The 27655-nt window shown below is 55.0% G+C and overlaps 1 protein-coding gene across 6 annotated transcripts in view; it reads right to left on the bottom strand.

The window, feature by feature from the left end:
• Positions 1–27655, bottom strand: part of UCKL1 (uridine-cytidine kinase 1 like 1) — a 42200-nt gene that overhangs the window by 7822 nt on the left and 6723 nt on the right. For 3 of the 6 annotated variants that reach the window (XM_075571663.1, XM_075571668.1, XM_075571665.1), the window contains exons 3-8: positions 26813–26919; positions 24884–25054; positions 23158–23229; positions 21316–21505; positions 18041–18102; positions 1969–1988 (exon numbers count right to left, since the gene is read on the bottom strand). In XM_075571663.1, the coding sequence (XP_075427778.1) occupies positions 1969–1988; positions 18041–18102; positions 21316–21505; positions 23158–23229; positions 24884–25054; positions 26813–26919 (622 nt within the window). Of the gene's footprint in view, positions 1–1968; positions 1989–9169; positions 9187–18040; positions 18103–21315; positions 21506–23157; positions 23230–24883; positions 25055–26812; positions 26920–27655 lie in introns of all 6 variants that reach the window. The other 3 variants (XM_075571664.1, XM_075571666.1, XM_075571667.1) reach the window with 2 other exon arrangements.

Genomic DNA, 27655 nt, shown 5'->3' with positions numbered 1-27655 from the left:
CTGTACATATTAACCCTTTATCGTACCCCTCTCTCCTCCAAGCTGTACATATTAACCCTTTATCATACCCCCCTCTCTCCTCCAAGCTGTACATATTAACCCTTTATCATCCCCCCCTCTCCTCCAAGCTGTACATATTAACCCTTTATCGTACCCCTCTCTCCTCCAAGCTGTACATATTAACCCTTTATCATATCCCCCTCTCTCCTCCAAGCTGTACATATTAACCCTTTATCATACCCCCCTCTCTCCTCCAAGCTGTACATATTAACCCTTTATCATACCCCCCTCTCCTCCAAGCTGCACATATTAACCCTTTATCATATCCCCCCCTCTCCTCCAAGCTGTACATATTAACCCTTTATCATATCCCCCCTCTCTCCAAGCTGTACATATTAACCCTTTATCATCCCCCCCTCTCCTCCAAGCTGTACATATTAACCCTTTATCATCCCCCCCTCTCCTCCAAGCTGTACATATTAACCCTTTATCATCCCCCCCTCTCCTCCAAGCTGTACATATTAACCCTTTATCGTACCCCTCTCTCTCCTCCAAGCTGTACATATTAACCCTTTATCGTACCCCCCCTCTCCTCCAAGCTGTACATATTAACCCTTTATCGTACCCCTCTCTCTCCTCCAAGCTGTACATATTAACCCTTTATCATACCCCCCTCTCTCCTCCAAGCTGTACATATTAACCCTTTATCATACCCCCCTCTCTCCTCCAAGCTGTACATATTAACCCTTTATCATACCCCCCTCTCTCCTCCAAGCTGCACATATTAACCCTTTATCACCCCCCCTCTCTCCTCCAAGCTGTACATATTAACCCTTTATCATACCCCCCTCTCTCCTCCAAGCTGCACATATTAACCCTTTATCATACCCCCATCTCCTCCAAGCTGTACATATTAACCCTTTATCATACCCCCCTCTCTCCTCCAAGCTGTACATATTAACCCTTTATCGTACCCCTCTCTCCTCCAAGCTGTACATATTAACCCTTTATCATATCCCCCCCTCTCCTCCCAGCTGTACATATTAACCCTTTATCATACCCCCCTCTCTCCTCCAAGCTGTACATATTAACCCTTTATCATACCCCTCTCTCTCCTCCAAGCTGTACATATTAACCCTTTATCATACCCCCCGCTCTCCTCCAAGCTGCACATATTAACCCTTTATCATACCCCCCTCTCTCCTCCAAGCTGTACATATTAACCCTTTATCATATCCCCCTCTCTCCTCCAAGCTGTACATATTAACCCTTTATCATATCCCTCTCTCCTCCAAGCTGTACATATTAACCCTTTATCATACCCCCCTCTCCTCCAAGCTGTACATATTAACCCTTTATCATACCCCCCTCTCCTCCAAGCTGTACATATTAACCCTTTATCATACCCCCCTCTCCTCCAAGCTGTACATATTAACCCTTTATCATACCCCCCTCTCCTCCAAGCTGTACATATTAACCCTTTATCATACCCCCCTCTCTCCAAGTTGTACATATTAAGGTCCTGCGGTCGTATGATGTCGACCATGCGCCATTTTAGTAACCCTTTCATGCTCAGTCTCCAGCTTATTAATAAAATATCTAGTAACATCTCCGTATAGCATAATTCACACCCCGTTAAGTTCTGTGATGCAAGAGTGGCAATGATGTGCTGGAAAGCAGGGAGAAGCCCACAGCTTCATGCATGTACACGCACATACACATGCATGTACACGCACATACACATGCATGTACACGCACACACATGGATGTACACTGTGCAGCGTGAGTGTGTAAGAGGAAAGCAGCAGCGCACGGTAAGTGCTCTACTTGGATGGGACGTCTGGGTGCAGAATGCCATGAAACGCGCAGGGGACAATGAAAGGAACGCACGGCCAGCAGTGAAGGGGTTAGACAGGCAGGGGTGTTAGTTTAGGTGAAGACACGCGCAAGGCTGAATACAGATCTCACATATCCCAGCGCAGCTTCCTCTGCCCGGAAACATACAGGATGGAACAGGAGAGAATGAACAGGAAGACAGGTTACAAAAGGAAGAGAGAGGTGGGGAAGAGACAGGGGGGGGGGGGGGGAGGGAAGAGAGGGGGGGGGAAGAGACAGGGGGGGAGAGGGAAGAGAGGGGGGTGGGGAGGGAAGAGAGAGGGGAGATGGGGAAGAGAGGGGGGTGGGGAGGGAAGAGAGGGGAGATGGGGAAGAGAGGGGGCGGTGGGGAAGAGAGGGGGGGTGGGGAAGAGAGGGGAAGAGAGATGAGGGGGGAAAGAGAGTGGAAGAGAGATGAGGGGGGAAAGAGAGATGAGGGGGGGGAAGAGAGGAGGGGGGGAAAGAGAGGAGGGGGGAAGGGAGGAGGGGGGGAAAGAGGAGGGGGGGAAAGGGAGGAGGGGGGGAAGAGAGGAGGGGGGGAAAGAGAAGAGGGGGGGAAGAGAGGAGGGGGGGGAAGAGAGGAGGGGGGGAAAGAGAGGAGGGGGGAAGGGAGGAGGGGGGGAAAGAGAGGAGGGGGGAAGGGAGGAGGGGGGGAAAGAGGAGGGGGGGAAAGGGAGGAGGGGGGGAAAGGGAGGAGGGGGCGAAGAGAGGAGGGAGGGGAAGAGAGGAGGGGGGGGGGAAGAGAGGAGGGGGGGGAAGAGAGGAGGGGGGGGGAAGAGAGGAGGGGGGGGGGAAGACAGGCGGGGGGGGAGAGAGGAGGGGGGAAAAAGAGGAGGGGGGAAAAGAGAGGAGGGGGGAAAAGAGAGGAGGGGGAAAAGAGAGGAGGGGGAAAAGAGAGGAGGGGGGGAAAAGAGAAGAGTGGGGGAGGGGGGAAGGAGGGGAAGAGGAGGGGGGGAGAGGAGGGGGGGGAAGAGGAGGGGGGGAGAGGAGGGGGGGGAAGAGGAGGGGGGGGAAGAGGGGGGAGGGAAGAGGAGGGGGGGGAAGAGGAGGGGGGGGGGAAGAGGAGGGGGGGGGAAGAGGAGGGGGGGAAGAGGAGGGGGGGAAGAGGAGGGGGGGAAGAGGAGGGGGGGGGAAGAGGAGGGGGGGGAAGAGGAGGGGGGGGAAGAGGAGGGGGGGGAAGAGGAGGGGGGGAAGAGGAGGGGGGGGAAGAGGAGGGGGGGGAAGAGGAGGGGGGGGGAAGAGGAGGGGGGGGGGAAGAGGAGGGGGGGGGAAGAGAGATTGGGAAGGTAGTGTGGGGGATATAGGAGAGAGTGGGTGAAAGAGAAAGGAGGGGAAGAGAGAGAAATGGGAAGGAGAGAGAAAGAGAAAGGGGAGAGAAAGTGTGATAGAGAGGGGGACAGAAAGATGGGGAGAGGGAAGGGATGATTGAGAAGAGGTAAGGACAGAACGGAGAGAGAGGGTGGGGGGCAGACAGACATCTGGCCTAGAGAGAAAGGGGGGTGACCTGCACAATATAATCTGTTTTCTTTTTTCATGTCCTTGTACAGTAGTGAGAATAAGTTTGTGAGCCCCAATGATAATGACAGAAATTCCATTGTTTTTCCATGATAAGCTTCTTGAATCAAAACCAGTCGTTTCCTAAATATCCAATAGGGTTTATATTAACCAATGTCATGTCTTTTGAAACAAAATGATGTAAGAATTAGACAAACAATGAGTAATTAAGAGTCAGGGTATGTGCAAAAATAAGTGAAACCCTGGTTTTATCAGCTAAATTAAAAGGGGATAATTAGAATCTGGTGTTTAAATAATTAGGTAGATCCTCAGAGGTGAGTTTGGGAGGCCCCACCCTATATAAAGATCAGAAACTTTGTGAGTTTGGTCTTCTCCATAATGGTGTGTAGAAACACATCATGCCACGATCAAAATAAATATCTGAGAACCTCAGAAGAGCGATTATTGATTTTCATCAGTCTGGAACGGGTTACAAAAGCATTTCTAAGGAATTGGGGCTCCACCAATCCACCGCCAGACAAAATGGAGAAGTTCAAGACCACACTCGCTCTACCTAGGAGCGGTCGTCCTACCAAAATCTCTATAAAAACAAACCAGCAAATCATCCAGGAAGTCACAGAGAACCCCAGAGTAACATCCAAGGATCTGCAGGCCACTGTCGCCTTGGCTAATGTGAGTGTCCACGACTTAACTATCAGAAAAAGACTGAACCAGAATGGTTTCCATAAAAGGATACCGAGGACGAAACCACTGCTCTCTAAAAGGAACATTGCTGCCTGTCTGAAGTTCACCAAAGAGCGCATAGATGATCTACAAGACTTCTGGAACAAACAGACAAGTCAACGGTAGAAATTTTTGGCCTCAATGAGAAACGTTATGTTTGGCGAAAACCAAACACTGCTTTTGAACAGAAGAACCTCATCCCAACCGTCAAGCATGGTGGTGGGAGTCTGACGGTTTGGGGATACTTTGCTGTCTCATAACCAGGACGGCTTGCCATCATTGACACAACCATGAATTCTGCATTGTATCAGAAGATTCTAGAGGACAATGTCAGGCCGTCAGGCCCTGAACTGGAGCTGAAGGTGGGTCATGCATCAAGACAATGATCCTAAACATATGAGCAGATCTACAAAAAAAATGGCTGCGGAAGAAATTCTGTGTTTTAGAATAGCCTAGTCAAAGTCCGGACCTAAACCCCATCACAATGTTGTGGCAGGACCTGAAGCGTGCTGTCCATGCAAGGAAGCCCTCAAATGTCACTGAGTTTAAGTAGTTCTGAAAGGAGGAATGGGCCAAAACTCCTCAAACCCGACGTGAGAGACTGACCAGCAGATACAGGAAACGCTTACTTGAAGTTATAGCTGCTCAAGTTGGCGCCACCAGGTACTGAATCTAAAGGGTCACACACTTTAACACACGTGGATATTAAATGTCAATTGTGGATAAATAAATGTTGAAAAAGTATCGTGTTTTTGTGTTACCTGTTTGATCAGGTTATGCTTATCTATTATTAGGACTTAGATTAAGATCTAATAACATTTGAGGTTTGAAATATGTGAAACTCCTTAGGAGTCCACAAACTTTAAGTCTCACCACTGTAATGGGGTTTTTTTGTTTGCCTTCCTCTGGATCAATAAGTAAGTATAGATATAGGATAAAGTATCTGTTGTCTAAATTTAGCATAAGTTGAACTTGATGGACCTACGTCTTTTTTCAACCTCATCTACTATGTAACTATATAACTATGTAACTACTATGTAACTATATAACTATGTAACTACTATGTAACTATGTAACTATGTAACTATATACATATTGACAGTAGCATTCCCTGTGTAGTGACCCCTCCCCACACGCACGGATTCACTTTCTTGCCCGTGCAGGGTAACCAGGACTGCTCTCTACGTACTCCCACTGTCTCCACGTGGCAACATACAACTTAGATTGCGAGCTCTGCAGGACAGGGCACGTGTTTCCGGAAGCTGACCGGGGCCTTCAAATTCTTTTCTATCCAAATCTCTAACTCCGGTGTGTAATTCCCTGGGGTCGCAATAAGTCCTAGCAGTGAATGGGGTAACGGTGTTGTAACATATCAACTATGTGTTGGTCCAATAGAAAGGTATCATACCCCCTACCCCCCCTCCCTCCTTTGTTACTACAGTATTTATGTAATACTCGCACTTAGCAGGGAATCAGCGGGCTCAGGCTGCACACGCCAGCCTGCAACCAGCATCCCCGCTCAACGCCAACCACATCCTAAAATAGCCGTGTCCGAGCGGTGTCAGACTGCAGGTGACTTGTGGGGGCTTCCTGTCACCTGCGGGGGTGAGCGATGAGAGGAAAGAGGGGGCAGTTTCCTGAGCTCTCGGAAGCGCGCCGGACCCACAGTGGAAAAAGAAACACCCTCCCCGGGCCCCCACCCCCCCGCCCGACCCCACACACCCAGGCAAACCAGTGTGTAAGAGGCATGAACAGAGGCGATATGCGGGGAGGGGGAGAGGTAAAGAAAGAAAACAGACAGTAAAGTGTGAAAGAGAGAGAGGGGCGGTGTCATTGAAGAGAGGGGGCGAAGAGGAGGTGAGGGAGAGAAAGGTAAATAACATTTGAGATAGAAAGGAGGAGATGAGAATAAAAAGAGAGAGGGAGGGAAGTAGAGAAGAAAATTGTGCATTTTCGGTCTCTATTGCCAACATGTTTAAGACGGCAGACATGGTGTGCGCGCGACAGAGCTCAAGGAGGCGTGCGCGCCTGACGCCTGAGCGTTCTGTGTCCTCCCCTGGCGCGCGCGTCGGACAGGGCGTGGCTGTGACGTCACCAGGCTGGTTCGCCCTCAAGGGCTCAAACGCTCACGTGGTGCGATAAAAATCAAATGGATTTGTCTCCTCCAAATCCTGCCGCGCCATCGCACTTCCCCGCACGCCGCATCGCACGGCAGTATGGCCGAACTGCTTCACGTAATGTTTTTGTTCGTGCCGCGGTCGGTGGCGCGCACGGTAGCCACAGCCTAAGGCTACGCTTACAGTGCCGGCGACGGCGACACAACGGCGACGTCAGGCTGCGGTCGCTGGAAAAATCAAATGGAGATGACTTCCCGCGATTGCGACCAAGCCGTCGCTCCGTCGCGCTTACTATAAGCGCACGCGACGGCAGCAATGCATTTGTTTTGACGCGACGTCGCGTCGCTGTCACTATAAGGGCAGCCTAGGTCTTCTGTTGATCTGCCTGTTGGTTTTACCGCCGGTCTCTGTTCGGGGACCTCTCCTTTTCTCCCTCTACGCACGGTCACCTGGTGACCTCATCAGTTCTTTGGCTTTAGATATCATCTCTATGCAGATAATACGCAGATATATCTATCCACCCCTACAATCCAGTCCCAAGTCTCGGATTGCCTCCTGACTGTATCCTCATGGATGGTACTCTGTGTCCGAATGTAATATGTCCAAAACTGAGCTCCTCCTTTTTCCCTCTACAGCTGTCCTACTATCCTCCTTTTCCATCTATCCAGTCGCCAAAGCGCGTGGTCTAGGAGTGACATTCCACTCCTCCTTTCCTTCTCCATTCACATTCACGTCGTGGCTAAAACGTGTCACTTCTTCATCGGTAATATTGCCAAAATCCGTCCTTTCTTCTGCTAATCTACTGCTAAAACTCTACTGCACTAATGCCTGCCCTTACCCTCTCCCGTCTGGATTACTGTAATATTCTTCTAACCGGCCTCCCTGCCTCACAACTTTCTCCTTTGCAATCTATCTATTTCTCTTTCTCCCAGACCCGTCTCTGCTCACCTCCTCCTCAAATCTCTCTCCCGGTTTCCCATCATGTTTGGGATCACCCACAAAGTTCTCATCCTTACCTTCAAGGTTCTCCGCTCACCTGCTCCACCCTACACATCAGCTTTGATCTCTCGCTATGCCCCTGCTCTACTCCTGCGCTTTACCCATAACAAATCTCCTCCCCACCCCTTTCCCCTCTACTGCTGTCTCCCACCTTAAAACCTTTTCCCTCACTACCTGTGGAACTCCCTCACACTGTATACGCCCAGTATCCTCGCTCTTCACCTTTAAGTCAAACCTAAAAACTCACCTTTTAAATGAAACCTTTCTTTGGCATAGACTTCCGGTTACTGTCCCACACCCACAGTGACTCCTACCACCCATTGTGGCCAAGCACTGCCATCTACTGCACTTATTCCCTCACCTGCTGTCTCTAAGTCTCCCAAATGTTGGAAAAGCCCACATTCACACGACAAGGGTCACAGTGGAAGTTCCAAAACAACAGTGGTGTAGAGCATGGGTGCGCAAACTTCTTGATCTGCGCCCCCCTGCCCGGCAGCTGCAGCGTTCCCGCCTGCGCCCCCCCTGGCATTTTACGCACGTTGCTATGGCGACGCATCACGTCACATGACCCCGCGGCATCATTTGCGTTGCCGAAGACCCGGCAGAGAGCAGGTGAGGGAGTTACAGAGGTCCTATTAGATTAAGTTACAGTACACGTGAAGAAGAGACCTGCGAGGTTTGGAAAGCTCTGTGCATGTGAAGAAGAGACCTGTGAGGTTTGGAAAGCTTTGTGCATGTGAAGAAGAGACCTGTGAGGTTTGGAAAGCTCTGTACACGTGAAGAAAAAACCTGTGAGGTTTTGAAAGCTCTGTACACGTGAAGAAAAGACCTGTGAGGTTTTGAAAGCTCTGTACACGTGAAGAAAAGACCTGTGAGGTTTTGAAAGCTCTGTACATGTAAGGAAGAGACTTGTGAGGTTTGAAAAGCTCGGTACACGTGAAGAAGAGACCTGTGAGGTTTGGAAAGCTCTGAGCACGTAAAGAAGAGACATATGAGGTTTGAAAGCTCTGTGCACGTGAAGGAGAGACCTGTGAGGTTTGGAAAGCTCTGTGCATGTGAAGAGACCTGTGAGGTTTGGAAAGCTCTGTACACATGAATAAGAGACCTGTGAGGTTTGGAAAGCTCTGTGCGTGTGAAGAAGAGACATGTGAGGTTTGGAAAGCTCTGTGCATGTGAAGAAGAGACCTGTGAGGTTTGGAAAGCTCTGTGCATGTGAAGAAGAGACCTGTGAGGTTTGGAAAGCTCTGTGCACGTGAAGAAGAGACCTGTTAGGTTTGGAAAGCTCTGTGCACGTGAAGAAGAGACCTGTGAGGTTTGGAAAGCTCTGTACACGTGAAGAAGAGACCTGTGAGGTTTGGAAAGCTCTGTGCATGTGAAGCGACCTGTGAGGTTTGGAAAGCTCTGTGCACGTGAAGAAGAGACCTGTTAGGTTTAGAAAGCTCTGTACACGTGAAGAAGAGACATGTGAGGTTTGGAAAGCTCTGTGCATGTGAAGAAGAGACCTGTGAGGTTTGGAAAGCTCTGTGCACGTGAAGAGGAGACCTGTGAGGTTTGGAAAGCTATGTGCATGTGAAGAAGAGACTTGTGAGGTTTTGAAAGCTCTGTACTCGGGAAGAAGAGACTTGTGAGGTTTGGAAAGCTCTGTACACTATAATTTAATCTATGAAGAATCCCAACGTTGGTCCTTAAAATATATCCCAATCTACAACAAATCTTCACTTCTCCATGAACAATACGGCTATGGGACTGTGAGTTACACTATGAGAACATGAAACAGATCGCTTTGTCTTTAAACATGAAGTGTAATGTTAGATTTCTGCATAAAGAAGTGGTGGCGCTGAGCGCAAAACCGTCACGCCTCAAACACAGGAAGAGGTGACCAGATGCGGAAAGGAAGTGATAGGTAAAAGGACACAGAGGAGGGGAGTGGGGTCTCTTACCTGACACTCAGCTCCCTCTGCAGCAGTGGGACAGATACAGGCAGTGTGAGGAGAACACAGAGGGACAGATACAGGCAGCGTGAGGAGAACACAGTGTGACAGATACAGGCAGTGTGAGGAGAACACAGAGGGACAGACACAGGCAGTGTGAGGAGAACACAGAGGGACAGACACAGGCAGTGTGAGGAGAACACAGAGGGACAGACACAGGCAGTGTGAGGAGAACACAGAGGGACAGATACAGGCAGTGTGAGGAGAACACAGTGTGACAGACACAGGCAGTGTGAGGAGAACACAGAGGGACAGACACAGGCAGCGTGAGGAGAACACAGTGTGACAGACACAGGCAGTGTGAGGAGAACACAGAGGGACAGACACAGGCAGCGCGAGGAGAACACAGAGGGACAGACACAGGCAGTGTGAGGAGAACACAGTGGGACAGACACAGGCAGTGTGAGGAGAACACAGAGGGACAGATACAGGCAGCGTGAGGAGAACACAGAGGGACAGACACAGGCAGTGTGAGGAGAACACAGAGGGACAGATACAGGCAGCGTGAGGAGAACACAGAGGGACAGACACAGGCAGCGTGAGGAGAACACAGAGGGACAGACACAGGCAGTGTGAGGAGAACACAGTGGGACAGACACAGGCAGTGTGAGGAGAACACAGAGGGACAGACACAGGCAGTGTGAGGAGAACACAGAGGGACAGACACAGGCAGTGTGAGGAGAACACAGAGGGACAGACACAGGCAGTGTGAGGAGAACACAGAGGGACAGACACAGGCAGTGTGAGGAGAACACAGAGGGACAGACACAGGCAGTGTGAGGAGAACACAGAGGGACAGACACAGGCAGTGTGAGGAGAACACAGAGGGACAGACACAGGCAGTGTGAGGAGAACACAGAGGGACAGACACAGGCAGTGTGAGGAGAACACAGAGGGACAGACACAGGCAGCGTGAGGAGAACACAGAGGGACAGACACAGGCAGCGTGAGGAGAACACAGTGGGACAGACACAGGCAGTGTGAGGAGAACACAGTGTGACAGACACAGGCAGCGTGAGGAGAACACAGTGTGACAGACACAGGCAGCGTGAGGAGAACACAGTGTGACAGACACAGGCAGCGTGAGGAGAACACAGAGGGACAGACACAGGCAGTGTGAGGAGAACACAGAGGGACAGACACAGGCAGTGTGAGGAGAACACAGTGTGACAGACACAGGCAGCGTGAGGAGAACACAGAGGGACAGATACAGGCAGTGTGAGGAGAACACGGTGGGACAGACACAGGCAGTGTGAGGAGAACACAGAGGGACAGATACAGGCAGTGTGAGGAGAACACAGAGGGACAGATACAGGCAGTGTGAGGAGAACACCGTGGGACAGACACAGGCAGTGTGAGGAGTACAGTGGGACAGACACAGGCAGTGTGAGGAGAACAGAGTGGGACAGACACAGGCAGTGTGAGGAGAACACAGTGGGACAGACACAGGCAGTGTGAGGAGAACACAGAGGGACAGACACAGGCAGCGTGAGGAGTACAGTGGGACAGACACAGGCAGTGTGAGGAGAACAGAGTGGGACAGACACAGGCAGTGTGAGGAGAACACAGTGGGACAGACACAGGCAGTGTGAGGAGAACACAGTGGGACAGACACAGGCAGCGTGAGGAGAACACAGTGGGACAGACACAGGCAGTGTGAGGAGAACACAGTGGGACAGACACAGGCAGTGTGAGGTGAACACAGTGTGACAGACACAGGCAGTGTGAGGAGAACACAGTGGGACAGACACAGGCAGCGTGAGGAGAACACAGAGGGACAGACACAGGCAGTGTGAGGAGAACACAGTGGGACAGACACAGGCAGCGTGAGGAGAACACAGAGGGACAGACACAGGCAGTGTGAGGAGAACACAGAGGGACAGACACAGGCAGTGTGAGGAGAACACAGTGTGACAGACACAGGCAGCGTGAGGAGAACACAGAGGGACAGACACAGGCAGTGTGAGGAGAACACAGAGGGACAGACGCAGGCAGTGTGAGGAGAACACCGTGGGACAGACACAGGCAGCGTGAGGAGAACACAGTGGGACAAACACAGGCAGCGTGAGGAGAACACAGTGGGACAGACACAGGCACTGTGAGGAGAACACCGTGGGACAGACACAGGCAGTGTGAGGAGAACACAGTGGGACAGACACAGGCAGCGTGAGGAGAACACAGAGGGACAGACACAGGCAGCGTGAGGAGAACACAGAGGGACAGACTGAGGCAGTGTGAGGAGAACACCGTGGGACAGACACAGGCAGTGTGAGGAGAACACAGAGGGATAGGCAGTGTGAGGAGAACACAGAGGGACAGACACAGGCAGTGTGAGGAGAACACAGAGGGACAGACACAGGCAGTGTGAGGAGAACACAGTGGGACAGACACAGGCAGTGTGAGGAGAACACAGAGGGACAGACACAGGCAGTGTGAGGAGAACACAGAGGGACAGACACAGGCAGTGTGAGGAGAACACAGTGGGACAGACACAGGCAGTGTGAGGAGAACACAGTGGGACAGACACAGGCAGTGTGAGGAGAACACGGTGGGACAGACACAGGCAGTGTGAGGAGAACACAGAGGGACAGACACAGGCAGTGTGAGGAGAACACAGTGGGACAGACACAGGCAGTGTGAGGAGAACACAGTGTGACAGACACAGGCAGTGTGAGGAGAACACAGAGGGACAGACACAGGCAGTGTGAGGAGAACACAGAGGGACAGACACAGGCAGCGTGAGGAGAACACAGAGGGACAGACACAGGCAGTGTGAGGAGAACACAGTGTGACAGACACAGGCAGTGTGAGGAGAACACAGTGTGACAGACACAGGCAGCGTGAGGAGAACACAGTGTGACAGACACAGGCAGCGTGAGGCGAACACAGTGGGACAGACACAGGCAGCGTGAGGAGAACACAGAGGTACAGACACAGGCAGCGTGAGGAGAAGGCAGTGTGAGGAGAAAACAGAGGGACATGCAGTGTGAGGAGAACACAGTGTGACAGACACAGGCAGCGTGAGGAGAACACAGTGGGACAGACACAGGCAGCGTGAGGAGAACACGGTGGGACAGACACAGGCAGCGTGAGGATAACAGAGTGGGACAGACACAGGCAGTGTGAGGAGAACACAGTGGGACAGACACAGGCAGTGTGAGGAGAACACAGAGGGACAGACACAGGCAGCGTGAGGAGAACACAGTGGGACAGACACAGGCAGCGTGAGGAGAACACAGTGGGACAGACACAGGCAGTGTGAGGAGAACACAGAGGGACAGACACAGGCAGTGTGAGGAGAACACAGAGGGACAGACACAGGCAGCGTGAGGAGAACACAGTGGGACAGACACAGGCAGCGTGAGGAGAACACAGTGGGACAGACACAGGCAGTGTGAGGAGAACAGAGTGGGACAGACACAGGCAGTGTGATGAGAACACAGTGTGACAGACACAGGCAGTGTGAGGAGAACACAGTGGGACAGACACAGGCAGTGTGAGGAGAACAGAGTGGGACAGACACAGGCAGTGTGATGAGAACACAGTGGGACAGACACAGGCAGTGTGAGGAGAACACAGAGGGACAGACACAGGAAGTGTGAGGAGAACACAGTGTGACAGACACAGGCAGTGTGAGGAGAACACAGAGGGACAGACACAGGCAGTGTGAGGAGAACACAGAGGGACAGACGGAGGCAGTGTGAGGAGAACACAGTGGGACAGACACAGGCAGTGTGAGGTGAACACAGTGTGACAGACACAGGCAGTGTGAGGAGAACACAGTGTGACAGATGCAGGCAGTGTGAGGAGAACAGAGTGGGACAGACACAGGCAGTGTGAGGAGAACACAGAGGGACAGACACAGGCAGTGTGAGGAGAACACAGAGGGACAGACACAGGCAGTGTGAGGAGAACACAGTGTGACAGACACAGGCAGTGTGAGGAGAACACAGAGGGACAGACACAGGCAGTGTGAGGAGAACACAGAGGGACAGACACAGGCAGTGTGAGGAGAACACAGTGTGACAGACACAGGCAGTGTGAGGAGAACACAGTGTGACAGACACAGGCAGCGTGAGGAGAACACAGTGTGACAGACACAGGCAGCGTGAGGCGAACACAGTGGGACAGACACAGGCAGCGTGAGGAGAACACAGAGGGACAGACACAGGCAGTGTGAGGAGAAAACAGAGGGACAGGCAGTGTGAGGAGAACACAGTGTGACAGACACAGGCAGCGTGAGGAGAACACAGTGTGACAGACACAGGCAGCGTGAGGCGAACACAGTGGGACAGACACAGGCAGCGTGAGGAGAACACAGAGGGACAGACACAGGCAGTGTGAGGAGAAAACAGAGGGACAGGCAGTGTGAGGAGAACACAGTGTGACAGACACAGGCAGCGTGAGGAGAACACAGTGGGACAGACACAGGCAGCGTGAGGAGAACACGGTGGGACAGACACAGGCAGCGTGAGGAGAACAGAGTGGGACAGACACAGGCAGTGTGAGGAGAACACAGTGGGACAGACACAGGCAGTGTGAGGAGAACACAGAGGGACAGACACAGGCAGTGTGAGGAGAACACAGAGGGACAGACACAGGCAGTGTGAGGAGAACACAGTGGGACAGACACAGGCAGTGTGAGGAGAACAGAGTGGGACAGACACAGGCAGCGTGAGGAGAACACAGTGGGACAGACACAGGCAGCGTGAGGAGAACACAGTGGGACAGACACAGGCAGTGTGAGGAGAACAGAGTGGGACAGACACAGGCAGTGTGATGAGAACACAGTGTGACAGACACAGGCAGTGTGAGGAGAACACAGTGGGACAGACCCAGGCAGTGTGAGGAGAACAGAGTGGGACAGACACAGGCAGTGTGATGAGAACACAGTGGGACAGACACAGGCAGTGTGAGGAGAACACAGAGGGACAGACACAGGAAGTGTGAGGAGAACACAGTGTGACAGACACAGGCAGTGTGAGGAGAACACAGAGGGACAGACACAGGCAGTGTGAGGAGAACACAGAGGGACAGACGGAGGCAGTGTGAGGAGAACACAGAGGGACAGACACAGGCAGCGTGAGGAGAACACAGAGGGATAGACACAGGCAGTGTGAGGAGAACACAGTGGGACAGACACAGGCAGTGTGAGGAGAACACAGTGTGACAGACACAGGCAGTGTGAGGAGAACACAGTGTGACAGACGCAGGCAGTGTGAGGAGAACAGAGTGGGACAGAAACAGGCAGTGTGAGGAGAACACAGAGGGACAGACACAGGCAGTGTGAGGAGAACACAGAGGGACAGACACAGGCAGTGTGAGGAGAACACAGAGGGACAGACACAGGCAGTGTGAGGAGAACACAGAGGGACAGACACAGGCAGTGTGAGGAGAACACAGAGGGACAGACACAGGCAGTGTGAGGAGAACACAGTGGGACAGACAGGCAGTGTGAGGTGAACACAGTGTGACAGACACAGGCAGTGTGAGGAGAACACAGTGTGACAGACGCAGGCAGTGTGAGGAGAACAGAGTGGGACAGAAACAGGCAGTGTGAGGAGAACACAGAGGGACAGACACAGGCAGTGTGAGGAGAACACAGAGGGACAGACACAGGCAGTGTGAGGAGAACACAGAGGGACAGACACAGGCAGTGTGAGGAGAACACAGAGGGACAGACACAGGCAGTGTGAGGAGAACACAGAGGGATAGACACAGGCAGTGTGAGGAGAACACAGTGGGACAGACACAGGCAGTGTGAGGAGAACACAGTGGGACAGACACAGGCAGTGTGAGGAGAACACAGTGTGACAGACACAGGCAGTGTGAGAACACAGTGTGACAGACGCAGGCAGTGTGAGGAGAACACAGTGGGACAGACACAGGCAGTGTGAGGAGAACACAGTGGGACAGACACAGGCAGTGTGAGGAGAACACAGTGGGACAGACACAGGCAGTGTGAGGAGAACACAGAGGGACAGACGGAGGCAGTGTGAGGAGAACACAGTGTGACAGACACAGGCAGTGTGAGGAGAACACAGTGTGACAGACACAGGCAGTGTGAGGAGAACACAGTGGGACAGACACAGGCAGTGTGAGGAGAACAGAGTGGGACAGACACAGGCAGTGTGAGGAGAACACAGTGGGACAGACGCAGGCAGTGTGAGGAGAACACAGTGTGACAGACACAGGCAGTGTGAGGAGAACACAGAGGGACAGACGCAGGCAGTGTGAGGAGAACACGGTGGGACAGACACAGGCAGCGTGAGGAGAACACAGTGGGACAGACACAGGCAGTGTGAGGAGAACACAGTGGGACAGACGGAGACAGTGTGAGGAGAACACAGTGGGACAGACACAGGCAGCGTGAGGAGAACACAGAGGGACAGATAAACAACTGTGTGCCCCCTCTTCTCTCTCTCTTTTCCTCTCCCTCCTGCCCCCCCTCTTCTCTCCCTCTCTTACCCCCTCCCCTCTTCTCCCTCCCTCCCTTCTGCCCCCCCTCTTCTCTCCCTCTCTTCTTCTCCCCCTCTCTCTTACCCCCTCCCCTCTCTCCCTTCTGCCCCCTCTTCTCTCCCTCTCTCTTACCCCCTCCCCTCTTTCTCTCCCTCCTTTCTGCCCCCCTCTTCTCTCCCTCTCTCTTACCCCCTCCCCTCTTCTCTCTCCCTCCCTTCTGCCCCCCCCCCGTCTTCTCTCTCTCTCTCCCGCCTGCTCAATTCCGTAACCCCTGTTATCTGCCCCAATTCCTCGGCGGGGAAGTAGTTCCATGTATCCACTTCTTTCACCTACTCTCCCCAGCTTCAGAGCGTGACCGCTTCCTGTAGGACATCTTTTCTCTGGAAATTAACGCTCCCCCACCCCATATATGTGAAATACCCCCCTCTCATGGGTCGGCCGTAGGAAAAGAACATCTGGCATAAGCCTGAAGAGGAGGGATGGTCAGGACTCAGGAGAGTAGGGGAGAGGTCGGGAGAGTGGGAGAGGGGTCGGGAGAGTGGGAGAGGGGTCGGGAGAGTGGGAGAGGGGTCGGGAGAGTGGGAGAGGGGTCGGGAGAGTGGGAGAGGGGTCGGGAGAGTGGGAGAGGGGTCAGCAGAGTGGGAGAGGGGTCGGGAGAGTGGGAGAGGGGTCGGGAGAGTGGGAGAGGGGTCAGCAGAGTGGGAGAGGGGTCAGCAGAGTGGGAGAGGGGTCAGCAGAGTGGGAGAGGGGTCAGCAGAGTGGGAGAGGGGTCAGCAGAGTGGGAGAGGGGTCAGCAGAGTGGGAAAGGGGTCAGCAGAGTGGGACAGGGGTCAGCAGAGTGGGACAGGGGTCAGCAGAGTGGGACAGGGGTCAGCAGAGTGGGACAGGGGTCAGCAGAGTGGGACAGGGGTCAGCAGAGTGGGACAGGGGTCAGCAGAGTGGGACAGGGGTCAGCAGAGTGGGACAGGGGTCAGCAGAGTGGGACAGGGGTCAGCAGAGTGGGACAGGCGTCAGCAGAGTGGGACAGGCGTCAGCAGAGTGGGACAGGGGTCAGCAGAGTGGGACAGGGGTCAGCAGAGTGGGACAGGGGTCAGCAGAGTGGGACAGGGGTCAGCAGAGTGGGCCAGGGGTCAGCAGAGTGGGCCAGGGGTCAGCAGAGTGGGCCAGGGGTCAGCAGAGTGGGCCAGGGGTCAGCAGAGTGGGCCAGGGGTCAGCAGAGTGGGCCAGGGGTCAGCAGAGTGGGCCAGGGGTCAGCAGAGTGGGCCAGGGGTCAGCAGAGTGGGACAGGGGTCAGCAGAGTGGGCCAGGAGTCAGCAGAGTGGGACAGGGGTCAGCAGAGTGGGACAGGGGTCAGCAGAGTGGGCCAGGGGTCAGCAGAGTGGGACAGGGGTCAGCAGAGTGGGCCAGGAGTCAGCAGAGTGGGACAGGGGTCAGCAGAGTGGGACAGGGGTCAGCAGAGTGGGACAGGGGACAGCAGAGTGGGACAGGGGACAGCAGAGTGGGACTGGGGTCAGCAGAGTGGGACAGGGGTCAGCAGAGTGGAACAGGGGTCAGCAGAGTGGGACAGGGGTCAGCAGAGTGGGACAGGGGTCAGGAGAGTGGGACAGAGGTCAGGAGAGTGGGACAGAGGTCAGGAGAGTGGGACAGAGGTCAGGAGAGTGGGACAGAGGTCAGGAGAGTGGGACAGAGGTCAGGAGAGTGGGACAGAGTCCAGGAGAGTGGGACAGAGTCCAGGAGAGTGGGACAGAGGTCAGGAGAGTGGGACAGAGGTCAGGAGAGTGGGACAGAGTCCATGAGAGTGGGACAGAGTCCACGAGAGTGGGACAGAGGTCAGGAGAGTGGGACAGAGTCCAGGAGAGTGGGACAGAGGTCAGGAGAGTGGGACAGAGTCCAGGAGAGTGGGACAGAGGTCAGGAGAGTGGGACAGGGGTCAGCAGAGTGGGACAGAGGTCAGGAGAGTGGGACAGAGGTCAGGAGAGTGGGACAGAGGTCAGGAGAGTGGGACAGAGGTCAGGAGAGTGGGACAGAGGTCAGGAGAGTGGGACAGAGGTCAGGAGAGTGGGACAGAGTCCAGGAGAGTGGGACAGAGGTCAGGAGAGTGGGACAGAGGTCAGGAGAGTGGGACAGAGTCCAGGAGAGTGGGACAGAGTCCAGGAGAGTGGGACAGAGGTCAGGAGAGTGGGACAGAGGTCAGGAGAGTGGGACAGAGTCCAGGAGAGTGGGACAGAGGTCAGGAGAGTGGGACAGAGTCCAGGAGAGTGGGACAGAGTCCAGGAGAGTGGGAGATGTCCTGATGCTGCAACCTTTCCCCCCCACCCCACAAATAATGATCATGAGATGCAGGAATCACGGGCCCCTCACCTCCTCCAGCTGGCTGTGCACGTGTTGCACTATTAGGTCAATGGCTACTGTGTTACCACTACCTGAGAGAGGGAAGAGAGAAGAAGAGAGATAGAGAGAGAAGAGAGATAGAGAGAGAAGAAGAGAGAGGAGAGAGAGGGGAGAGCGCGAGATATTTATACAATGTTATTGTCCCCCCTGCCCATCTCCGCAGAGCGCTCTCCCCTGCCCGTCTCCGCAGAGCGCTCTCCCCTGCCCGTCTCCGCAGAGCGCTCTCCCCTGCCCGTCTCCACAGAGCACTCTCCCCTGCCCGTCTCCGCAGAGCGCTCTCCCCTGCCCGTCTCCGCAGAGCGCTCTCCCCTGCCCGTCTCCACAGAGCACTCTCCCCTGCCCGTCTCCGCAGAGCGCTCTCCCCTGCCCGTCTCCGCAGAGCGCTCTCCCCTGCCCGTCTCCGCAGAGCGCTCTCCCCTGCCCGTCTCCACAGAGCACTCTCCCCTGCCCGTCTCCGCAGAGCGCTCTCCCCTGCCCGTCTCCGCAGAGCGCTCTCCCCTGCCCGTCTCCACAGAGCACTCTCCCCTGCCCGTCTCCGCAGAGCGCTCTCCCCTGCCCGTCTCCGCAGAGCGCTCTCCCCTTCCCGTCTCTGCAGAGCGCTCTCCCCTGCCCGTCTCCGCAGAGCGCTCTCCCCTGCCCGTCTCCACAGAGCACTCTCCCCTGCCCGTCTCCGCAGAGCGCTCTCCCCTGCCCGTCTCCGCAGAGCGCTCTCCCCTGCCCGTCTCTGCAGAGCGCTCCCCCCTGCCTGTCTCTGCAGAGCGCTCCCCCCTGCCCATCTCCGCAGAGCGCTCCCCCCTGCCCGTCTCCGCAGAGCGCTCTCCCCTGCCTCACTCTGCAGAGCACTCTCCCCTGCCTGTCTCTGCAGAGCGCTCCCCCCTGCCTCTCTGCAGAGCGCTCCCCCCTGCCTGTCTCTGCAGAGCGCTCCCCCCTGCCCGTCTCCGCAGAGCGCTCTCCCCTGCCTGTCTCTGCAGAGCGCTCTCCCCTGCCCGTCTCCGCAGAGCGCTCTCCCCTGCCTGTCTCTGCAGAGCCCTCTCTCCTTCCCGTCTCTGCAGAGCGCTCCCCCCTGCCTGTCTCTGCAGAGCCCTCTCTCCTTCCCGTCTCTGCAGAGCGCTCCCCCCTGCCTCTCTGCAGAGCGCTCCCCCCTGCCTGTCTCTGCAGAGCGCTCCCCCCTGCCCGTCTCCGCAGAGCGCTCTCCCCTGCCTGTCTCTGCAGAGCGCTCTCCCCTGCCCGTCTCCGCAGAGCGCTCTCCCCTGCCTGTCTCCGCAGAGCGCTCCCCCCTGCCCGTCTCCGCAGAGCGCTCCCCCCTGCCTGTCTCTGCAGAGCCCTCTCTCCTTCCCGTCTCTGCAGAGCGCTCTCCCCTGCCCGTCTCTGCAGAGCACTCTCCCCTGCCCGTCTCCGCAGAGCGCTCTCCCCTGCCCGTCTCCGCAGAGCGCTCCCCCTGCCCGTCTCCGCAGAGCGCTCTCCCCTGCCCGTCTCCGCAGAGCGCTCTCCCCTGCCCGTCTCCGCAGAGCGCTCTCCCCTGCCTGTCTCTGCAGAGCGCTCCCCCCTGCCTCTCTGCAGAGCGCTCCCCCCTGCCTGTCTCTGCAGAGCACTCTCCCCTGCCTGTCTCTGCAGAGCGCTCTCCCCTGCCCGTCTCTGCAGAGCACTCTCCCCTGCCCGTCTCTGCAGAGCGCTCCCCCCTGCCTGTCTCTGCAGAGCGCTCTCCCCTGCCTGTCTCTGCAGAGCGCTCCCCCCTGCCTGTCTCTGCAGAGCGCTCTCCCCTGCCCGCCTCCGCAGAGCGCTCCCCCCTGCCTGTCTCTGCAGAGCGCTCCCCCCTGCCTGTCTCTGCAGAGCGCTCTCCCCTGCCCGCCTCCGCAGAGCGCTCCCCCCTGCCTGCCTCTCTGCAGAGCGCTCTCCCCTGCCTGTCTCTGCAGAGCGCTCTCCCCTGCCCGTCTCTGCAGAGCGCTCCCCCCTGCCTGTCTCCGCAGAGCGCTCCCCCCTGCCCGTCTCCGCAGAGCGCTCTCCCCTGCCCGTCTCCGCAGAGCGCTCCCCCCTGCCCGTCTCTGCAGAGCGCTCTCCCCTGCCCGTCTCCGCACAGCGCTCTCCCCTGCCTGTCTCTGCAGAGCACTCTCCCCTGCCCGTCTCTGCAGAGCACTCTCCCCTGCCTGTCTCTGCAGAGCGCTCCCCCCTGCCTCTCTGCAGAGCGCTCCCCCCTGCCTCACTCTGCACAGCGCTCTCCCCTGCCAGTCTCTGCAGAGCACTCTCCCCTGCCCGTCTCTGCAGAGCACTCTCCCCTGCCTGTCTCTGCAGAGCGCTCCCCCCTGCCTCTCTGCAGAGCGCTCCCCCCTGCCTGTCTCTGCAGAGCGCTCCCCCCTGCCTGTCTCTGCAGAGCGCTCTCCCCTGCCTGTCTCTGCAGAGCGCTCCCCCCTGCCTGTCTCTGCAGAGCGCTCTCCCCTGCCCGCCTCCGCAGAGCGCTCCCCCCTGCCTGTCTCTGCAGAGCGCTCCCCCCTGCCTGTCTCTGCAGAGCGCTCTCCCCTGCCCGCCTCCGCAGAGCGCTCCCCCCTGCCTGCCTCTCTGCAGAGCGCTCTCCCCTGCCTGTCTCTGCAGAGCGCTCTCCCCTGCCTGTCTCTGCAGAGCGCTCCCCCCTGCCTGTCTCTGCAGAGCGCTCCCCCCTGCCTGTCTCTGCAGAGCGCTCTCCCCTGCCTGTCTCTGCAGAGCGCTCCCCCCTGCCCGTCTCCGCAGAGCGCTCTCTCCTTCCCGTCTCTGCAGAGCGCTCTCCCCTGCCTGCCTCTGCAGAGCGCTCTCCCCTACCTGTCTCTGCAGAGCACTCTCCCCTGCCTGTCTCTGCAGAGCGCTCTCCCCTGCCTGTCTCTGCAGAGCGCTCTCCCCTGCCCGCCTCCGCAGAGCGCTCCGCCCTGCCCGCCTCCGCAGAGCGCTCCTCCCTGCCTGCCTCCGCAGAGCGCTCCCCCCTGCCTGTCTCTGCAGAGCGCTCCCCCTGCCTGTCTCTGCAGAGCACTCTCCCCTGCCTGTCTCCGCAGAGCGCTCCCCCCTGCCTGCCTCCGCAGAGCGCTCCCCCCTGCCTGCCTCCGCAGAGCGCTCTCTCCTGCCAGTCTCCGCAGAGCGCTCTCCCCTGCCAGTCTCCGCAGAGCGCTCTCCCCTGCCCGTCTCCGCAGAGCGCTCCCCCCTGCCTGCCTCCGCAGAGCGCTCCCCCCTGCCTGCCTCCGCAGAGCGCTCCCCCATGCCTGTCCCCGCAGAGCGCTCCGTACCTCGGGGTACCACGATGTCGGCGAGGCGCATGGTGGGCTGGATGTGCTGATCGAACGCCGGCTTCACAAACGTGTGGTACTGTTTCAGGACGCCCTCTATTTCCCGGCCCCGCTGCGAGATGTCCCTGCGCAGCCTCCGTACCAGGCGGATGTCAGAGTCGGTGTCCACGAAAATCTTCATGTCCAGCAGCTGAGGGACAGTGACAGATCCCAACCCATATTACCAGGCGGGACCGGGACCAGTCACAGGGACAACGGGCCGGTGACAGCTCACACCATATTCTGTGTATCTGCATTGCTCTCGGTTTGTTACTCCCGTCACATTGTTACTATGTCCCGTCCTGTTTGTTACTCCCGTCACATTGTTACTATGTCCCGTCCTGTATGTTACTCCCGTCACATTGTTACTATGTCCCGTCCTGTTTGTTACTCCCGTCACATTGTTACTATGTCCCGTCCTGTTTGCTACTCCCGTCAGATTGTTACTATGTCCCGTCCTGTATGTTACTCCCGTCACATTGTTACTATGTCCCGTCCTGTATGTTACTCCCGTCACATTGTTACTATGTCCCGTCCTGTTTGTTACTCCCGTCACATTGTTACTATGTCCCGTCCTGTATGTTACTCCCGTCACATTGTTACTATGTCCCGTCCTGTATGTTACTCCTGTCACATTGTTACTATGTCCCGTCCTGTATGTTACTCCTGTCACATTGTTACTATGTCCCGTCCTGTATGTTACTCCTGTCACATTGTTACTATGTCCCGTCCTGTTTGTTACTCCCGTCACATTGTTACTATGTCCCGTCCTGTATGTTACTCCCGTCACATTGTTACTATGTCCCGTCCTGTATGTTACTCCCGTCACATTGTTACAATGTCCCGTCCTGTATGGTACTCCCGTCACATTGTTACTATGTCCCGTCCTGTATGTTACTCCCGTCGCATTGTTACTATGTCCCGTCCTGCATGTTACTCCCGTCACATTGTTACTATGTCCCGTCCTGTATGGTACTCCCGTCACATTGTTACTATGTCCCGTCCTGTATGGTACTCCCATCACATTGTTACTATATCCCGTCCTGCATGTTACTCCCGTCACATTGTTACTATGTCCCGTCCTGTATGGTACTCCCGTCACATTGTTACTATGTCCCGTCCTGTTTGTTACTCCCGTCACATTGTTACTATTTCCCGTCCTGAATGTTACTCCCGTCACATTGTTACTATGTCCCGTCCTGTTTGTTACTCCCTTCACATTGTTACTATGTCCATCCTGTTTGTTACTCCCTTCACATTGTTACTATGTCCCGTCCTGTTTGTTACTCCCGTCATATTGTTACTATGTCCCGTCCTGTTTGTTACTCCCGTCACATTGTTACTATGTCCCGTCCAGTTTGTTAGTCCTGTCACAATGTTACTATGTCTGTCCTGTTTGCTACTCCCGTCACATTGTTACTATGTCCCGTCCTGTTTGTTACTCCCGTCACATTGTTACTATGTCCGTCCTGTTTGTTACTATGTCCCGTCCTGTTACTCCCGTCACATTGTTACTATGTCCCGTCCTGTTACTCCCGTCACATTGTTACTATGTCCGTCCTGTTTGCTACTCCCGTCACATTGTTACTATGTCCCGTCCTGTTTGCTACTCCCGTCACATTGTTACTATGTCCCGTCCTGTTTGCTACTCCCGTCACATTGTTACTATGTCCCGTCCTGTTTGCTACTCCCGTCACATTGTTACTATGTCCCGTCCTGTCTGTTACTAGGGCCGTGGGCCCCTGGCACTCTGCCTTCACACAGAAATGAAGGAGTAATAGGTTCCTGCCGCCGACCCCTCACCTTCAGAAGCTCCGTCTCCGCGAACGCCATGATCCCTTCGAATATGATCACGTTGGCCCCGTACAGGGTTTTCTAACGGAGAGAGACGCCTCGTTATCTCCCCCCTCTGCGCCATCGTATTCATCCGCAGTCTCACCATTTGGTGTCGCCCTCATCGCTCCTCCCATCGTTCCCCCTTCTCTCTCCCTCCTGCCCCCAAGACACAATCCTTGCCTTCCCTGCCAGCGCACGTGTCGCCGGGCTTTGCGTGCCCGCACACACACTGGGCCCGGCCCCGTAGAGGGCTTTGCTGTTGTCTGTAGCGCGTGCCGCAGCGGCCACTCGGAACATGCCGTAATGACACAGCCCTGAGTGTGTGTGCAGCAAGACGAAGCGCTGCTAGTAAGAGGCCCAATCTGCACAGGCCCACACTGCGAACTCCCCACTCAGGTTCTGTTATTGGCGACTCGTTTAACACGTCCTGCCGCTCAGACGCGAGTGGTAACTGTAACGGTACAGCCCGGGTGTGTCCGAGTGCACGGATACCACAGGGAGGGGTTAGCCGAACGTACACATGAGCCGAGAGGATAAACCGTCTTCCTTCGTTTAATGTCTGTGTCAGAAGCTCAGCAGAAGCTCTCTGAGGTCTGTGTGTCTCTCTCTGGCTCCGCGTGTCTCTCTCTGGCTCCGCGTGTCTCTCTCTCTCTGGCTCCGCGTGTCTCTCTCTCTCTGGCTCCGCGTGTCTCTCTCTCTCTCTCTGGCTCCGCGTGTCTCTCTCTGGCTCCGCGTGTCTCTCTCTGGCTCCGCGTGTCTCTCTCCCTCTGGCTCCGTGTGTCTCTCTCTGGCTCCGTGTGTCTCTCTCCCTCTGGCTCCGCGTGTCTCTCTCTCTCTGGCTCCGCGTGTCTCTCTCTAGCTCCGCGTGTCTCTCTCTCTCTCTGGCTCCGTGTGTCTCTCTCTCTGGCTCCGTGTGTCTCTCTCTCTCTGGCTCCGCGTGTCTCTCTCTCTCTGGCTCCGCGTGTCTCTCTCTCTCTCTCTGGCTCCGCGTGTCTCTCTCTCCCTCTCTGGCTCCGCGTGTCTCTCTCTCTCTCTGGCTCCGCGTGTGTCTCTCTCTCTCTGGCTCCGCGTGTCTCTCTCTCTCTCTGGCTCCGCGTGTCTCTGGCTCTGGCTCTCTCTCTCTGTCTCTCTCTCTGGCTCTGCGTGTCTCTCTCTCTGGCTCTGTGTCTCTCTCACTTCCACCGTTTCTCTTGTTGTGCCACCAGTCCACTGTCCCTCTCTTTCCCTTCCTCCTCTCACACACACACTTCTCTCTTCCTACCCTGACATCCTTCTATCTTCCCTCCCCCACTCCCCTCTCTACTCTTACACACTTCTCATCCTGACCCCCCCATCCCGCCCTCTCTCTTCCTCTTCTCTCTCCTTCCTACAAACCTCCCCTCCATCCTTCTCTCCCTCCTCAGACTGTAAGCTCTTCGGGGCAGGGACTCCTTTTCCCTACTGTTACTTTTATGTCTCAAGCGCTTATTCCCATTATGTGTTGCATTATTATGTCCCGCGTGTTACTGCTGTGACGCGCTGTGTACCTGGATGATGCTATATAAAGATATACATACATCTCGCCCTTCCCCTCTCACTCTGCCCTTCCCCACTCCCCCTCCCACCTCTCCCCCTTCCCTCCAAGCTTCCACTCCCCTCTAACCTTCCCTCCCCCCTTTCCCGCACCCCTGTCCCTCCTCGCTCCCCTCCTCACCCACTCCTTCTTGCGGCTGTGGCTGGTGAAGTCGTAGGTGGGGATCTTGATGCTCTTCCCCTGTTTCAGCTTCTTCAGGGTGCCGATGATCAGCTCAAAGTCGAAGGCGTCTGGGTGATCGAAGTTGAAGTCATTACAGGCGGCCTGAGCCTGCTGCTTCTCTGTCAGCACCTGCGCGGAGACACACACCCCACATTACCCTGCGCTCTCACCCTCGCACAGGTGTGGGGGGGGGGGGGGGGGGAGGGTCGGGATGAGAAGAGGGGGGGGGGGGGGACACACAGGTAGCACAGGCCCTCCACACTAGTCCATGCTAGGACGCGTGAGGAAGCGATCTGTGGCCTGTGATCCACAGCGACGGGGAGGCGTGTCCATGACGTCACATGAGCGGTTCGCCCTCACTGGCTGAACCGTCACCAGACAAAATCATCGCTCACGTGCGTGCGCTCTACGGACTTTAAGGCTTGTTCTATAGTAGGTGCGGGTGCGCCTGTGCGAACGCGCGTGCACGTGACGCACACTTTTTGTGTGAATGGTGGTCCGTGCTGCCGGAAGCAACAGGTTTGCAGTGGTCTGTGTGTTTGTATATGTGTGTGTGTGTATATGTGTATATGTATGTATGTATGTGTATGTCTGTGTGTGTATGTATATGTGTGTGTGTGTGTATGTATGTATGTGTGTGTATGTATATGTGTGTGTATGTATGTGTGTGTGTGTGTATGTATATGTGTGTATGTATATGTATATGTGTGTGTGCGTATGTATATGTGTGTGTATGTATGTGTGTGTGTGTGTATGTATATGTGTGTATGTATATGTATATGTGTGTGTGCGTATGTATATATGTGTGTGTGTGTGTGTGTGTGTGTGTGTGTGTGTGTGTGTGTATGTATGTGTGTATGTATGTGTGTGTATGTATGTGTGTATGTATTTGTGTGTATGTATGTATGTGTGTGTATGTATGTATGTGTGTATGTATATGTGTGTGTGTGTGTTTATGTATGTATATGTGTGTGTATGTATGTGTGTATGTATGTGTGTGTGTGTACATGTGTGTGTGTACATGTGTGTGTGTGTATATGTACATGTGTGTGTGTGTATGTATATTTGTGTGTGTGTATGTATGTGTGTGTGTACATGTGTGTGTATATGTACATGTGTGTGTGTATGTATGTATGTGTGTGTATATTTGTGTGTGTGTGTGTGTGTATGTATATTTGTGTGTGTGTATGTATATTTGTGTGTGTGTATGTGTGTGTGTGTGTGTGTGTACATGTGTGTGTGTGTATATGTACATGTGTGTGTGTATGTATGTATGTGTGTGTGTATATTTGTGTGTGTGTGTGTGTGTATGTATGTGTATGTGTATATTTGTGTGTGTGTGTGTGTGTGTGTGTATGTATGTATGTGTGTGTGTATATTTGTGTGTGTGTGTGTGTGTGTGTAATTTATTATATATTTTTTAAATTAAAAAAATAAGACGTTGATAAGAATAAAATATTTATTAACATTGTACACACACACACACACACACACACACACACACACACACACACACACACACACACACACACACACCTGCCGTGCGCGCGCGTGGCCCTAGCATACAATGGCTGGCTAACCACAGCCAATTATAAGTGCTGCGCACGCACGGCGCAGCAAGCGCACCCACTATATTACGGGCCTTAATGTGTTGGATTACGCCGCTCGCGCGGCCGCTCTACGCATGGACGCGGTCTTGTACCTGGGGACTGTCAAAGAGGAGCTGGGATTTTATAACCAGAAAGCTTGCGTCGGTGGGGAGAGACCTGGGAAACGGTCCTTCCCCTGAGCAATGTCCCCCCCATCGCCAGGGGAGGAGAGGCTGAGCAGACGGGGCGTATCGCACAGCTAGGCACAGAGGCACATGCACTGGGAGTCCAGTCTGACCTTGTAGAAGGAGTCCATGGAGATGAGGACCACCCAGGGGACATCCAAAGCTTCAATGATCATTCTGGCAACCGTGGTTTTGCCTGAGGCGCTCCCACCACCCAGCCCTGAGAGAGAGATGAGAGGGGGGAGACAGTGGGGAGAGTGAGAGAGAGGGTTAGAGGGAGAGAAAGAAATGGTGAGAGAGAGGAGAAAGGGGGAAAGAGATAGAACTCTTTTAAGGCTATACTCCTGTGCCCCTCCTTACATCTCATCCCTAATCTCTCACTATACCCTCCTCTGCCCCTCCTTACATCTCATCCCTAATCTCTCACTATACCCTCCTCTGCCCCTCCTTACATCTCACCCTAATCTCTCACTATGCCCTCCTCTGCCCCTCCTTACATCTCACCCTAATCTCTCACTATAGCCTCCTCTGCCCCTCCTTACATCTCACCCTAATCTCTCACTATAGCCTCCTTTGCCCCTCCTTACATCTCACCCTAATCTCTCACTATAGCCTCCTCTGCTCCTCCTTACATCTCACCCTAATCTCTCACTATAGCCTCCTTTGCCCCCTCCTTACATCTCATCCCTAATCTCTCACTATAGCCTCCTCTGCCCCTCCTTACATCTCACCCTAATCTCTCACTATACCCTCCTCTGCCCCTCCTTACATCTCACCCTAATCTCTCACTATAGCCTCCTCTGCCCCTCCTTACATCTCATCCCTAATCTCTCACTATACCCCCCTCTGCCCCTCCTTACATCTCATCCCTAATCTCTCACTATACCCCCCTCTGCCCCTCCTTACATCTCACCCTAATCTCTCACTATAGCCTCCTCTGCCCCTCCTTACATCTC

The sequence above is a fragment of the Ascaphus truei genome, chromosome 15 (assembly GCF_040206685.1).
Source record: "Ascaphus truei isolate aAscTru1 chromosome 15, aAscTru1.hap1, whole genome shotgun sequence".
NCBI lineage: Eukaryota > Metazoa > Chordata > Amphibia > Anura > Ascaphidae > Ascaphus > Ascaphus truei.
Note: the sequence above shows the minus strand (reverse complement) of the source record. Positions and strands in the feature narration are given on the sequence as shown.